This window comes from Narcine bancroftii, chromosome 1 (genome assembly GCF_036971445.1).
Source record: "Narcine bancroftii isolate sNarBan1 chromosome 1, sNarBan1.hap1, whole genome shotgun sequence".
In the NCBI taxonomy this organism is placed as follows: domain Eukaryota; kingdom Metazoa; phylum Chordata; class Chondrichthyes; order Torpediniformes; family Narcinidae; genus Narcine; species Narcine bancroftii.
In genome coordinates, this window is record NC_091469.1 from 399,680,158 (window position 1) to 399,694,634 (window position 14,477).

Below are 14,477 nucleotides of genomic sequence, written 5' to 3' on the forward strand. Positions count from 1 at the left end.
AGATGGTGGAAGCAGAAACAGTCAGGGTTTTCAAAAAGGATCTGAACTGGCACGTGAGGAAAAATGTGCAGGTTCAGAGTGAAAAAAAAGTAGTCTGGATAAGTCATCCAGATGCTTAGGTTCCAAATTGCTGACCATTTGGGGAGAAGATAAAAACTTGAGATAGTGTGGTTCCCAATGCAGAGGTGGCTTATGACCTGTCTAATGAAAATTCAACTTTCACAAATTAACCCACACGGTGAACGTTTTTCAAATAAAAATAACAACAATTTTGCCAGCACCATTAGCGTAGCAGTTAGCCCGACTCAACTAGAGTAGCAGCAACCCGGGCTCAAATCTGACGTTACCTGTAGAGTTTGCATGTTCTCCCTGTGACTGCGTGTGTTTTCCCCGGATGCTCCTCACACACTCCAAAAAAAGTTATAGGGTTGAGGGTTAATTAGGTAAAATTGGGCAGCATGGGTTTAAATTAATGGTTCTCAACCTTTTTCTTTCCACTCACATACCACTTTAAGTAATTCCTATGCCATGGGTGCTCTGTGATTAGTAAGGGATTGCCTAAGGTGGTATGTGAGTGGGAAGGGAAGGGTCAGAATCACTGCTCTAGGCCCAAATGTTACTGAAATATTTTGCTTGAGAAATATTGTCACTGGCCCATTTCCTTTGGAGTTATGAAACCGTGCATATCACAAATCAATTAGATACAATTAAAACAGAAATGTTTTCTTTCTACCCACAAAACACCTTAAGTAATCCCTTACAAATCACAGAGTACCGATGGCATAGGGAATTCTTCAAGTGGTATGTGAGTAGAAAAAAAAGGTTTAAATGAATAAACTTCTACAGTGTTGTAAATAAAATAAAAAATAAAATGATTTATACTATTAATTAATGGATACAGGAGATATTCCACTTGTTTATTTATGGGGTGGTGTTAGGATGATTACTCAATGAAATGAAAGAATTACAAGTGCATTTAGAAAAATACAGTACGGGTAGCTATTAAAAAAACTTAAGATGCCTTAAGGACACTTCTTAGCCACTTTAGCTAGCATCTAGTGAAACCTTAGTCTTAATCAGACTGTAGTTACTGCTCCTTAGATTATTCACCGATTTTCGGCTGATATATTGAGTTGATCTAACTTTTTCTATCAAGTGTCTCTGTATCAGAATGTCCGCACTGACAATCTGCACCTCTTTTATTCAGTAAATCGCCTCTGACTATCAGGATATCAGGAAGCTATAACTCACCAATTTGTTTTGCAGTTCTTTGACCTCAAACACATTTTAGGAGGAAATAATGTAGGGTTCAACCCTGCAAAACTTCTCAGTTTACAACTGATTGACTAACTAAGATTAATATTCAATAATTCTGCAAATGTTTAAAAATCAAAGGGAAAGAGAACAGCTTTGATGTTACACTTTAGCCTTGCAAAATATAGTGAGCTTTGCTATTCCTCCAGAGAAATAACAGACATGATGTGTCTGAAATTCGGGATTTAGAGACTGCATTATGACCTTGTCAATTAATTCCCTGTGTTACCATATGGAGCTGCTCTTGTTCCCTCGATATAACGTGCATCAGTAACTTGAACCTTACCAATGATGGTGTGTAGCTGGAAGAAGTATTTGAATGGAATTCAGACCAGCAAGTTCCCGTTATCTCTGCACAACATGAATGGGACATCCTCATTCACTGGACTTCAGTTGTGCACAAAGGCAGAATATTGGTGTCAGCTTACATTGGGCATGCCTGCTGCAATAATGTTCGTATCAAATAAAATGGCAAAGGAAGCAGCCACTAAAACTATACACCCTGTCCTGTCTATATGGGAATTCTAGTCTTTCCTTTCCTCCATTTTCTGAATGAAACTTAATGCTCACTTACTCCATTCATGCTTGAGCTCGGCTTATACACTGGGGCCCCAAGGGGATAGATTGAATCAATCACTCCTGAGTAAAGATGATGGGATTGGTCTAATGTGGGCTTCATTCTTCCATTACTGGTTTAGGAAGGCAGCCAGGGCACATTTGACCTCCTAACATGTAATAGGAGAATAAGTCCGGATTATACTGTTGATGCGCTGAACTCAGAATGTTGCTGAATGCTGCTCTAAGTTTTATTTTTGATCATTTAAGCTGAGAAGATATATTTATACACATCAATCCTAAGGGTAAACCATGCAGATAAATTCTCTAATGTACAGATTTATCATGCCTTTTCAGCACTGCCCATTGCATTCCCGGAAATTTTTAAAAGGCGGCTTTTCAGGGAATGCCACATTATTTTTTTTTTCTTTGAAGTCCTATTATTGTGAAACATTGAGGACAAATTCTGGGACCTATGTTTTATTTCCACAGATGATTTGTATATTCTACTTGAATTAAATCACTTGTACGTGTGGGAAATGATTAGCTTGATTTGCACTGCACCTGATACAACTGCTGGCAGCTTAAGTTAAAATTTATGGTCCTTTATGGCTTCACAGTTAATCAACCACCACAGTTAATGACCAAAATTTTAATCAAAGATACCAGATTTATGGAAACATACTTATTCTCCCATTAAGGGGGGAGGGGGGTGGAATTGTGTGTGTGTATTTGAAATATAATTAGTTTATTGTCATACAGTACAATATAGATCAGGATTCAGTCAAATATGGGTGAGTCAATATGTTGTGCCCAGAGCAAATTTACATTAACATCATTGAGGAGCTCCTAATAGGAGTGTGAACTCTGCTTGGGCAAATCAAAATTGATGTAGAAGCTCAACAAGACCACTGGGCTGAGGTTGTCAGGATGGCAATCTGGTTAAGAACAGGGAAACTAAATTGCATTTGGTGCAGGATGCCAGCAGCTGACTATGGGCATACTGTATGAGCAGGGAGTAGCAATCAATGAAAAATATTACCAAGATGAATGACTGCAGATTGTGAATCACATGAACCAATCAAATTGTACAAAAGAATAGATTTCTATTAAATTGTTCTAATGGGAAACCTTGGCCATTTTAAGTACACATTTGTAAACATACTCAAGACTTAAAAAATGATATTGATGTATCAAATCTATATTCTTTGTTGTCAATGGACAATCATCCTGCACTCATGTAAAGATAATAACTGTACACCAACTTTCACATCAAAGAGAAAAATAATATCTCCAGTTTAGGGAAAATGACTAAAATTAATCATGTTAATTTTGGTTTAGTGAAAAATACACTGGAATGATGTTTAATTCAACTCTAAGGATTTGAGCACACACAATCAAGTATTCAGATTGTGTTGTACAATTGAAGACAATGTCTGACAAAGACCATGTACCATTTGAAAATGGAGTGCACTGCCATGGACCAGATACTGTGGCATGATGTATTCAGCTGAAACCTACAAATATAGGAGCAATTCATTGTTGTCTGGGCAATGTTTGATGAGCTCTTGGCTGGCACAATTCCCTGCATTATATGTGACTGCACATTCAAAAAGTAATAAGAACATAACACACAGAAGTGGAAATGGGCCATTCAAACTATTGAGCCCCCAGTGCCATTTAAGAAGGTCATAACTGATAATTTGTCTCAGTACCAAATCCATCCACTATTGACCTGTCCGTTGCTTCCTTCTCAATGACCAACAATTCAATCTATCTTGATTACACTTAACGATTCAACCTCCACGGGGCTCTTTTGTATAGAATTCCAAAGATTACTTCCCACTTGGTGAAATTTATTTTCACTTCAGGTGGTGAATATCCCCAGCCATTTTTTTGCAACTGACCTCTCATTCTAAATACCCCAAATTATTCATAATTCATTCACTTTAAAAATCTTAATAGTAACAAAAAGGAGCAATGCAAATTAATTTTAATGCACACCTTTAAAGCCATGGACTAAATGACTAAATCCAAATGCTGAGGCCAATCAGCTTCCAGTGGTTTTACTACAGACAAGAATAACATGATGTTTGATGCAAAAAGTGTCACAGGAGCTATGTGACCCTATTTACTTTTTAAGATGTTTTAAGATTTAATAAACTGATCAATGAAAGGATATAATAATGCATTACAATATGAAGGCATTGCTTATATAAAAAAAAAATCAACCATCCCAAAAGACACAAGCCATCACAAAAGACAACAGCTGAAACCACATTCTTGCTGAGAATCTTGTTTTGTTTTAGTGAGACAAGTTCTTTAAGCAAGCCTAACAGTGAAGATGAAGAAAAATGCTCAGAGTAAGACCTTTCTCTGAATAGCACCATAACAGTGACAAAGCAAACACCCTTGGTAATGAATGGATTTATCTTTAATAACCACAATTTCTCTGGCCATTTTCACACAGGCAGAGGTGGAAATGTGAGCCTAAAGCACTTTTCTAATGCTAACACATGAGATAATGGATTCAGGCTGAGGCTCCACTGGGACTGAAAATGACTGGTAGCAGTCCCTTTAGTGTAATTGTAGAAGCCAGTTATTCAATAAACTCCAGCTGAAGACATTTCCCCTCACTGATACCATTACTTTGGATTCTGTTTTGTGCATCTGTACCTCAACACCACTAACCTGAATCATATGCATAATCCCGTGGCTCTTGCTTAATCATCATGGACTGTGGAAAACTCTGGTTTGCTGGACCACTAATCATAGTGGCATGTTCAAAGACTGGATCCTGGTATTCCTGTTTGAACCCCTGAGGAGGGAAGGGGATGTTGGGCTCAGACAACTGCCTCTGGTACATCGGACGGCCTTCCCTCGGTAGTCCATGAGGAGGTGGGAATGAATGGCATGGCTCAGAGAGCTGACGCCGGAATCTGCAAGTGACATAAAGCAGGAGAGTTTAATGAAAACCATTTCTCATCAGCCAGGTATTCTTTGTACTGTTAAAGATGAATAGCCCAACAAATTAAACAAACATAAATTGAAAATAAGATTGGGGAATAAGATAAAGAGACACTATTAAAGAAAAAGTACTTTTCCAACAGCGTTAATAAGAAAAAAAAAATGTGTACTTTCTTTACTAACAACATGAAAACTATGTTGATTCTATTTGAAAGTTCTGGAGAAACTCAGCAGGTCATAAGAAGCTCAAGGCAGTCAATGTTCTGGACCTGCCAGCCTAAAACATTCACTGCTTTTTAATTTCTATGGATGCTGCATGACCTGCTGTGATTCATGTATCATACATGACCCCAGCATCTGCAGATTTCTTGTTTGCCTGCTTTGAAAATGCATTGCTTTAAATGCAGATTTCTAAGAGAAGTGGGAATTCTATTTCTCTCTGTGATTGTGTGTTTCTACTGTGCAACCAAGACTCTAATAAAATGCTAGACCTTTTCGCAGGAGCGTTTTTGTCAATTTCAGAGCTATTATGTCATCTCCTCCTGCAATTTTATGTTTGGATCCTTAGGAGGTAGAATAGGAACCCGAGTAATATACAATCAGCTTTAAAGTAACTATTTTTTTGAAAGAGAATTTTATGTTTGCTTCTGTAGTTTACATGTTGAAGAAGTGAAACACAGAAAACTGCAGATGGTGGAGTCTCGAGCAAACAATGAGAAGCTGGAGCATCTCACCAGGTCAGACAGCATCCTTGGGTGCAAACGGTCGATCAACATTTTTGGTCATGACCCTTAATCAATGAAGGGTCCAAAAATGTTGACTGACCATTGAATGTTGCCTTGCCCACTGAGTTCCTCCAGCTTCTCATTGTTTAGTTTAAATGTTGGACTGATTTTAATAGCATTTCTTAATTTTTCAGTAATGTCATTTTGGGATCCTTGAAATAGAGCTGTGATGGGAAGGAGAAGGAGGCCTACGAGAGAATAATTAGATATGTACTTTGGCTGGTGTTGATTTGATGAGTTTCTCTCATTGAAAGCTTTGCTTATTGCTTCATATATGGTGACAGTAAGTCCTCACAAATGAACAAAAAAACCCATCAGTGCTAAATATAAGGATGGCATATAACCATTCTTATTTATCAGTGCTTACATTGGGGAAGAACCTCAAATGGATTGAAGATATTAAGTAGCAGATATCAAGAATTTGGACTCCCAACAAGGAGCCTTTCTCCCTGAGAGAGTTAAGTAGATTATCTGTAAAAGTTACCATCCTATATATTTTAAGAAATGGATACCACATTCAACACAATAATTTATTTTGGCAGGCTCAACATAATTATAACCAATGTCAGCTTGGCCTTGAGAGTACATAGCAACATCTGAACTCTTTGGTTAGGCTAGAGTCTCGCAGGTAGTTCTACATATCCATTACCCACCACTAATGGGCACCGTATTAGCGCAAGGCCTTTACAACACCAATGATCAGGCCTGGGGTTAGAATCCTGCACTGTCTGAAAGGAGTTTGTACGTTCTCCCCGTGTCTGCATGGGTTTTCCCTGGGAACTCCAGTTTACTCCCACCGTTCGAAACATACCGGGGCTGTAGATTAATTGGGTGTACACTGGGCTAAATTTAATACAAATTAACTAGCACAATCTAGGGTAACAATATAAATTAAAATAAAGCCATATATTTTAAGACTGGAAAATAAGCCGTGAATTTACCAATAATCTGTACAGGCTGGATGGAATTAGCTTTGAAATACAACACAAATTGGGTGAGAATAAAATGGGTTTTGATTTCAAGAACAATTTGAACTCAATTAAAAAAATTAATTTCTAGCAGGCACAATGCCAATAATTATCTATATTATATTCCCGCTAGAGGCCTGTTGTTTCTTCAATCTATCTTCCAGAGCAGTTTTATGTCGAATAATGTCCGTTCTATGAACAGCTTTAAATCCAAAATATGATCACACTTCTGCAACCTCTAGTAAATAACAGAAATTTGATGGTGTTTGAACCTGAATGTTAACAATTCCTCGCCTTCCCCCCCCCCCCCTCCACCAACACTGCCTGACCTGCTGAGTTTCTCCAACAGATGTGTTTTCTTGCCTCAAATCCCAGCATCTGCAGTCTCTTGTGTCTCTAACATCGAATTATTTTTCTTTGTTAATCTTGGTTTTAACTGTTTCCAGTTAATTTAAAAATTCACCTGATAGAATCAGGAAATTTTTATTACAGCTAAATAAATAGACAAAATGTCTAAGTGTGCTTGCTAACCTAGGATCCATTGGGTAGGCATTCTCTGGGATGGACTGGGTGGCAGGCAGATGAGCTGGAAAACTCCTGTCCGGTTTCGGGGTTGCTGCAGAATTAGGTGACCCATGGTGCAAGGGGGACACTGGTGTGCTGGATGGGGTTGGTGGGTTAGAGGGTTTCAATCCAGCAGGTGGCTTCTGGTCGTAGGCACTGAGGAAACAGAAGCAAGCCCACAAATGAGTCAAGAGGAAACTGGACAAAATGTACTGCAATCTAATAAATGTTTACCTCCTTTTCAGCATTAGATAATTGTAGGGAAAAGGATTGAAATAATTTGCTTTCCCAGATACTGACACACAAGGAGCAGCCTTCTTGCTCAGGAATTAATAAAAGAGGATGAAAGTTGGAAAAAAAATTACAGATGCTGGAAATACAAAACAAAAACACAAAATGTTGGAAATACTCAGCAGACCTGGCTGCATCTTTTGAAAAAGAAACAGAGTTCATGATTCAGGAATCGAGCATAACAGTCTGAGTAAAGATCTTTGACCTGATATGTTAATTCTTTTTCTCTTCCCACATAAGCCACTTGATTTGCATTTACAGCATTTCATAATTTTTCTTCTTAAAATAAACACTGGTGTTTTACTCATGTGCTGCTAGATTTTAAGCACAAGGGAAAAGCACATGCACTTCATGGCCTTAATTGTTAATCCGAGACTGGGATGTGATCTTGCAATAACTGACAGGCATTATGCCCCTACTTTGAAGTATAATATAAGCAACATTGATGTTCTGAAACATCTCAACTTTATTACAGACAATCATGGAATTCTTTGTGTCAACATCTGTTTGGGAGACTCGAGCAAAGCTGAGATTTTGATGACACCAGTTTAAAATATCGAGATCTGTTTAGTTTTAGCTCTTCGCTAGGGATTCAACACACTGCAGAGATTCTCCTTACCTCTCTTGATGTATTTTGGGGTTTTTTTTAAGAAGTGCAGGGCAAGATTGTAAAAAAAACCTACTGAACCAAATACATGAGCTTGCAATACACAGAATTATTGTGTTTCTTTACATGAAATTCATTCAAAGATCAGAAATTTCCAAAGTGAAGCATTAACTCCATTTCTATTCCACAGATGCAGTCTAATCTGAATATTTTCAGTTTTTTTCAGTTTTTGTTTTAGATTTTCAGCATCCTTAGATTTTTTCCTTTCATTTTCGGAAATTCATTCAGACCAATCTTTAAAAAAGGATGATGCCCTGCTATGGGTTAACCTGGAGTAGAATAATTTTGCACACAATTTTGGAAGTCAGTCAGAGGGATTTTCTTTCACCTTGACACTTTTTATTCTGGTGTGAAACTATCCAAAAGTGCCACATGCAAAAAAGATTTCACAGGGAGATTTTCAACTTTGCTGATTTGTAAACGTACAGTTCTTAATTACTCAAAGAACAATAAGGTTTGTCAAACTCAATTTCTTCAGGACAAATTCTATTTAAAGTACCAACACTCAAAACACACTTCTGTTTTCACTTGAAATCCGTGACCTCAAACACACTTTCCTCACAGAGGTCAAAGTGACAATCACTCTCAACTTCCAACTCTTAGCATTGCTTCAGGCCTCTAATACTGATTGATCTTTGCCATGTCTCACAGTTTGCTGCTCACTGTTCTATAGGGAAGTCATCCAGATGTCATGTTCAAAGAGAAAAGGCTTCATCTTCTTTTCCTTCAGCCCACATTAGCAGGCACTTGCCTGCATCACAGAGTTCTGCAAAGTTCAGCCATTCATAGAGCTCGCATATGTATCTATACTGAGACCCACCTGGCAACTTTATTCCAGGACCATCTGACTGTAGTCCGAGAGTCTCAAATGTTGGAACAAATAGAATGCTTCCTGCAGGCACCATTCATCACCTCTCCAAATCCCCTTGACACATGAGGAACAATATCCCTTTCCTCATGCCATCATTCATCAGTAGCCACTCTCCCCTGTAGTCGAAGAGGGCTGCTTGTCCCTTCAGAGCTGCCGAAAGAAATTTCTTCAACTGGGCAACATGAATAGAACTACAAGACTTTGCAACACGTCATAGGGAACATTGATTTGAAGCTGACAATGTTAGTTTCATCGCAATGTTACACTGGGAACCTGACAAGAGTTGACCTGGGTGCCACACTACTGAAGTTCTCCTTCGTTATGCAACTTACATGAACAGCATTGGAATGAATCACATTGCTGCCTTAACATCAAAAAAAACACAGATCATTTTTCTGGGATCTAATCTTTGAACCGCATCAAACAATACTCATCCCAGCAACAAATGCTTCCAACTAGCATTCAAAATATCCAGCAATTTTTAAGAAAGAGGAAATGGCTCTGATAGCAATTATAAATTAAGAGAGAAATAGGAATCAAACTTAAAATCGATGGCATAAATGTACTGTGACTTTACTGGGGCAGGACAAAATAAAACTCTGCACAGCCCATGAATGTGACAGGAAGATAACAGTTCATCTACTTTCGATCCATTTAATCAAGCAAATATCTGAGCACACTCATGAAAGTGATACTTGAAGTACATGAGAAAAACTCTCATTGTAAGCCTTAAGACAAATGTCACATATCGTAATCTTGCTCCCTTGCAATCACACCAACCAACTTCCCCCCCACCCTCACCCCAGTACAGCAGTGAACAACCCTTAAAAGACAAATCCCACCATGGGTGCACTTTCACCCCACCCACCTCCCATCAAGAAGACTATTCATAAATGTGAGATTATGTACCACCAGATCGAAGGGCAGTTTCTTTCCTGACATCTTCAGATTTTTAAATGAACCCTAAGAGTAAAATAATGTTGCTTTCACTCCATACCAACTGACCTCCCTCTGTAATGTGTCGGTGACTCAACCGTGGATAACAAGGGAAGTTAGAGACAGCATTAGGTCCAAAGAGAGAGCATATCAATTGGCCAAAAAAAGTACCACAACCGAAGACTGGGAGCAGTTCAAGATGCACCAAAGGAGGACAAAGGGATTAATCAAGAGAGCAAAAATAAATTACGAAAGTAAGCTTGCGGCAAATATAAAAACCGACTGCAAAAGCTTTTATAAATATGTCAAGAGGAAAAGATTGGTGAAATCCAGAGTAGGTCCTTTGCAGTCGGAATCAGGGGAATATATAATGGGGAATAAGGAAATGGCAGACCAATTAAATTCTTACTTTAGTTCTGTTTTTACAAGAGAGGATACAAATAACCTTCCAAGGATGTTGGGAAACATAGAGACTAATGCAAGGGAGGAACTGAAAGAAATCAGTATCTCTAAGGACATGGTCTTGGGGAAATTGATGGGATTGAAGGCAGATAAATCCCAAGGGCCTGATAATCTACATCCTAGGGTACTTAAGGAAGTGGACATTCAGATAGCAGATGCTTTAAGAATTATTTTCCAGAACTCAATAGACTCAGGATCAGTACCCATGGATTGGAGGGTAGCTAATGTTACCCCACTCTTTAAAAAGGGGGGTAGAGAAAAAGCGGGGAAATATAGGCTGGTGAGCCTTACATCAGTAGTGGGCAAAATGATGGAATCCATTATTAAGGATGTAATAGCGGAGCATATGACTAGCAGAGAAGGGATCGGATTGAGTCAACATGGATTTACAAAAGGTAAATCGTGCTTGACAAATCTATTGGAATTCTTTGAGATGGTAACAGGTAAAATAGATGGGGGAGAGCCAGTGGATGTGGTGTACCTGGACTTCGAAAAGGCCTTCGATAAGGTCCCGCATAAACGACTGGCTTACAAAATCAAGGTTCATGGGATTGGGGGCAAAGTATTGATGTGGATTGAGAACTGGCTGGCAGGTAGAAGACAGAAGGTTGGGATAAATGGCTCATTTTCTGAGTGGCAGGCGGTGACCAGTGGGGTGCCACAGGGATCTGTACTGGGACCCCAGCTGTTCACAATTTACATTAATGATCTGGATGAGGGGATTGGATGTAATATCTCCAAATTTGCAGATGACACTAAGCTAGGAGGGGTTGTGTGCACGGAAGAGGGGGTCAGGAAGCTCCAGTGTGATTTGGATAAATTGAGGGACTGGGCAGATACATGGCAAATGCACTACAATGTGGATAAATGTGAGGTTATCCACTTTGGTAATACAAACCGGAGGGCAGATTACTATTTGAATGGCAATAGATTAAGAGATGGAGAAGTGCAGAGAGACATAGGGGTACTTGTACACCAGTCTCTGAAGGCGAGCATGCAGGTACAGCAGGCAGTTAAAAAGGCAAATGGTATGTTGGCCTTCATATCAAGAGGGTTTGAGTATAGGAACAAGGATACCTTACTGCAGCTGTACAGGGCCTTGGTGAGACCATACCTGGAGTATTGTGTGCAGTTTTGGTCACCTTATCTAAGGAAGGATGTTCTTGCAATGGAGGGAGTGCAGAGGCGATTCACCAGGCTGATACCTGGAATGGTAGGAATGACTTATGAGGAAAGATTGCGCAAATTGGGATTGTACTCGCTGGAATTTAGAAGATTGAGAGGGGATCTCATAGAGACATATAAAATTCTGGAAGGACTGGACAGAATGGATGCAGATGGGATGTTTCCAATGATGGGAAAATCCAAAACCCGGGGCCATGGTTTGTGGATAATAGGCAAACCATTTAGGACCGAGATGAGGAGGAATTTCTTTAACCAGAGGGTGGTGAATCTGTGGAATTCATTGCCACAGAGGGCAGTAGAGGCAGGTTCATTAAATATATTTAAGAGGGAATTAGATATATTTCTTCAGTATAAGGGTATTAAAGGTTACGGAGAGAAGGCGGGGATGGGGTACTGAACTTTAAGATCAGCCATGATCTCGTCGAATGGCGGAGCAGGCTCGAAGGGTCGAATGACCTACTCCTGCTCCTATCTTCTATGTTTCTATGTTTACTGTTTTATTTGTTATAGTATTCATAATGTGTCATGGATCTGCCTGAAAAACAACCTCTATCCCTGCATTTCAAAACATCGGGCAATAAACTTGAAACTGACACATTTATTATGTTAGAAATAGGAGTGCACATTTAAAACATTTCTGTATTTAACTGCACTGTAATGAGGAGTTTATATTCCTTGAAGCAGAGATATAAATAATCATGGTGTGGTAAACCATTGTAAAAGCCTATTGTTTTCTCTACAATGGTCTTTCGAGTAATTAATGGTGCATCACATGGAATGATTGAAGAGTTATAACACAGGAGGACATTCGACCCACCCTTCCGTGCATGGCCCATAACTCTGTGGGTTTCGATATATCCAGTGCATGTCCAAGAATTTTTTTAAATAGAGAGTTTATGCCTCTACCTTCCTTTCAGACTTAAATTCCAAACTCATGCTACACTCTGGATTAAAAAAAACTATTTTTCTCCTCTCCCCTCTGATCCATCTACCAATTTCTTTAAAGCTATTGACCCCTCTGTAAGCAAATAAGGGAACATATTAGCCACTGGGAATACCAGTGAAGTCATCTTACCTGACATTATACAGGCACTTTTCCCCATAGCTGAACTTGAAAGGTTGCTCATGGTTGCAGGCAGTGCTTAGCTCAGAACAGGGACTCTGCGGTTCCTTCTTGATTTTTAGAGAGAGGCCATGAAAAGCCACTGAAATGAATGACACAAAAAAAAAAACAAGTGAGAAAGAGCACCTTGGAGATCTTTACATGTTTTCAAAGAGAACCAAAGGTACGGCTTTCCTCTGTATTTGCCTCCACTCTGGGTTTGGTCACTTTAAGGCAGGGGTCCCCAAACATTTTAGACCATTCACCTGTTCATGAAATATTGATCCCTTATCAACTACCAGGCATGGAATCCTAGTGTTGGACAGGGGTGGGGTGGTGGTGGCATTGGACCTGGAGGGGGTGGGGGGGGGGGGGAAAGGGGCGCTTCCAAAAATACACAGAGATCTTTCTTCTATGCTCAGTCTGTCCTCCTTTTAGCTCTCAACTTATTCAAAGGCCGAAGCCAAATACAACATGGCGGCCACCAAGGCCCATTCTCGCAAGAGGTTGGTCAACACTGCCATAGGCGCTATTTTCCATTGATCTGCCCCTGCTTTCCACCGTGAAAGTTAAATCAACCCCTCCCCCCACCGCGTTTTCAACCCCCCTGGCCCTTATCAACCCCTTGAATAGTCCCATTGACCCCCGAAGGGTCAGTATCGACCACTTTGGAGACCCCTGCTTTAACGTGATGTTGCCAAACATTGTTTAATTTTTTTGGATTAGAGCGACACAGCTTCAAACAAAGGCTTAACTAGTCATGGATAAGCCATTGATGACATACAGAAGAGTACTGGCTAAGTATTGCAGTTTGCTCATTCAGGACAACACACAAATGATGAACTGCACAATAACTTTAAAGAGTTATTGTGCATAGCAATCTAGTTTCTTATTTGAGATTTATGTTTCTATACAAACTGCTGCCAGAAAATTCTTTGCAAAATAGTTAGAATATATTACTTTGATATTCATGATTTTATTATCCTTGTTGCATAACAAGAACATACATTGCAATGAATAACAGTCCAGTTAAACAAATGGTTTGTCTTTTATCATCGATAGGCCAATATAGCACTCACAGTTGTTCATAATTTATGCAATCTTATATAAGCAACAACATAATAGAAAGAACTTGACATGTGTTACAGAATATAATGCAATATCTCTCTATTTTACATGTGTGTATGAGACAATTTGGCGTTGTTCAAGGTCAGAGGTCATGGCTTCCATGTTGAAAAATAGCTCATATACTCACAAGCGAAGCCAAAAAAGTCAGGGTTTAAATTGTAGCTGAAATCAAACCAAATGTATCTTAAGACTTACAGCAAGCTCTCTAAGATATAGGAAGAGAAATAACCAAACGGATGGATGACGACTTCTATTTATGTAGCACCTTAAATGTAGCAAAATCATCTTAAGACATTGCATGGCAACGTTCCAAAAATAAAATTGAAACACAGTTCAATCAGGCAAATGGTCATAAATATGTAGCTATCATACCTGCCACAAGAATACTTTTGATTTTGTTTATGGTCCCTAAACAAGACTGAAGAAGATAAAAGTCAACTAGTGTGACTGTCACATTACTAATTCACCTTTCCATGTTCTTCTTGACTCGGTTGCCGCCATGGACCTTCTCCACCACTGCAGCCAAAGAATCAACAACAGAGGAACTCCTTGGCCAGCCTTATTTGTTCTGGAATTACCATTCTATGTTCCTCCATCTCATCTCCTCTCTTCCCTCCTCATATATTCTAAAACTCTTTAGCCAAGGAGTGTCTCTGTTGTTGATTCTTTGGCTGCAGTGGTG

The 14,477-nt window shown here is 39.3% G+C and overlaps 1 protein-coding gene across 3 annotated transcripts in view; it reads right to left on the reverse strand.

The window, feature by feature from the left end:
• etv1 (ETS variant transcription factor 1) overlaps positions 1 to 14,477 on the reverse strand; it is a 133,241-nt gene that overhangs the window by 63,887 nt on the left and 54,877 nt on the right. For 2 of the 3 annotated variants that reach the window (XM_069913750.1, XM_069913749.1), the window contains 3 exons: positions 12,641 to 12,770; positions 7,121 to 7,309; positions 4,561 to 4,808 (listed from right to left, as the gene is read on the reverse strand). In XM_069913750.1, the coding sequence (XP_069769851.1) occupies positions 4,561 to 4,808; positions 7,121 to 7,309; positions 12,641 to 12,770 (567 nt within the window). The remainder of the gene's footprint in view (positions 1 to 4,560; positions 4,809 to 7,120; positions 7,310 to 12,640; positions 12,771 to 14,477) is intronic. The other variant, XM_069913751.1, reaches the window with a different exon arrangement.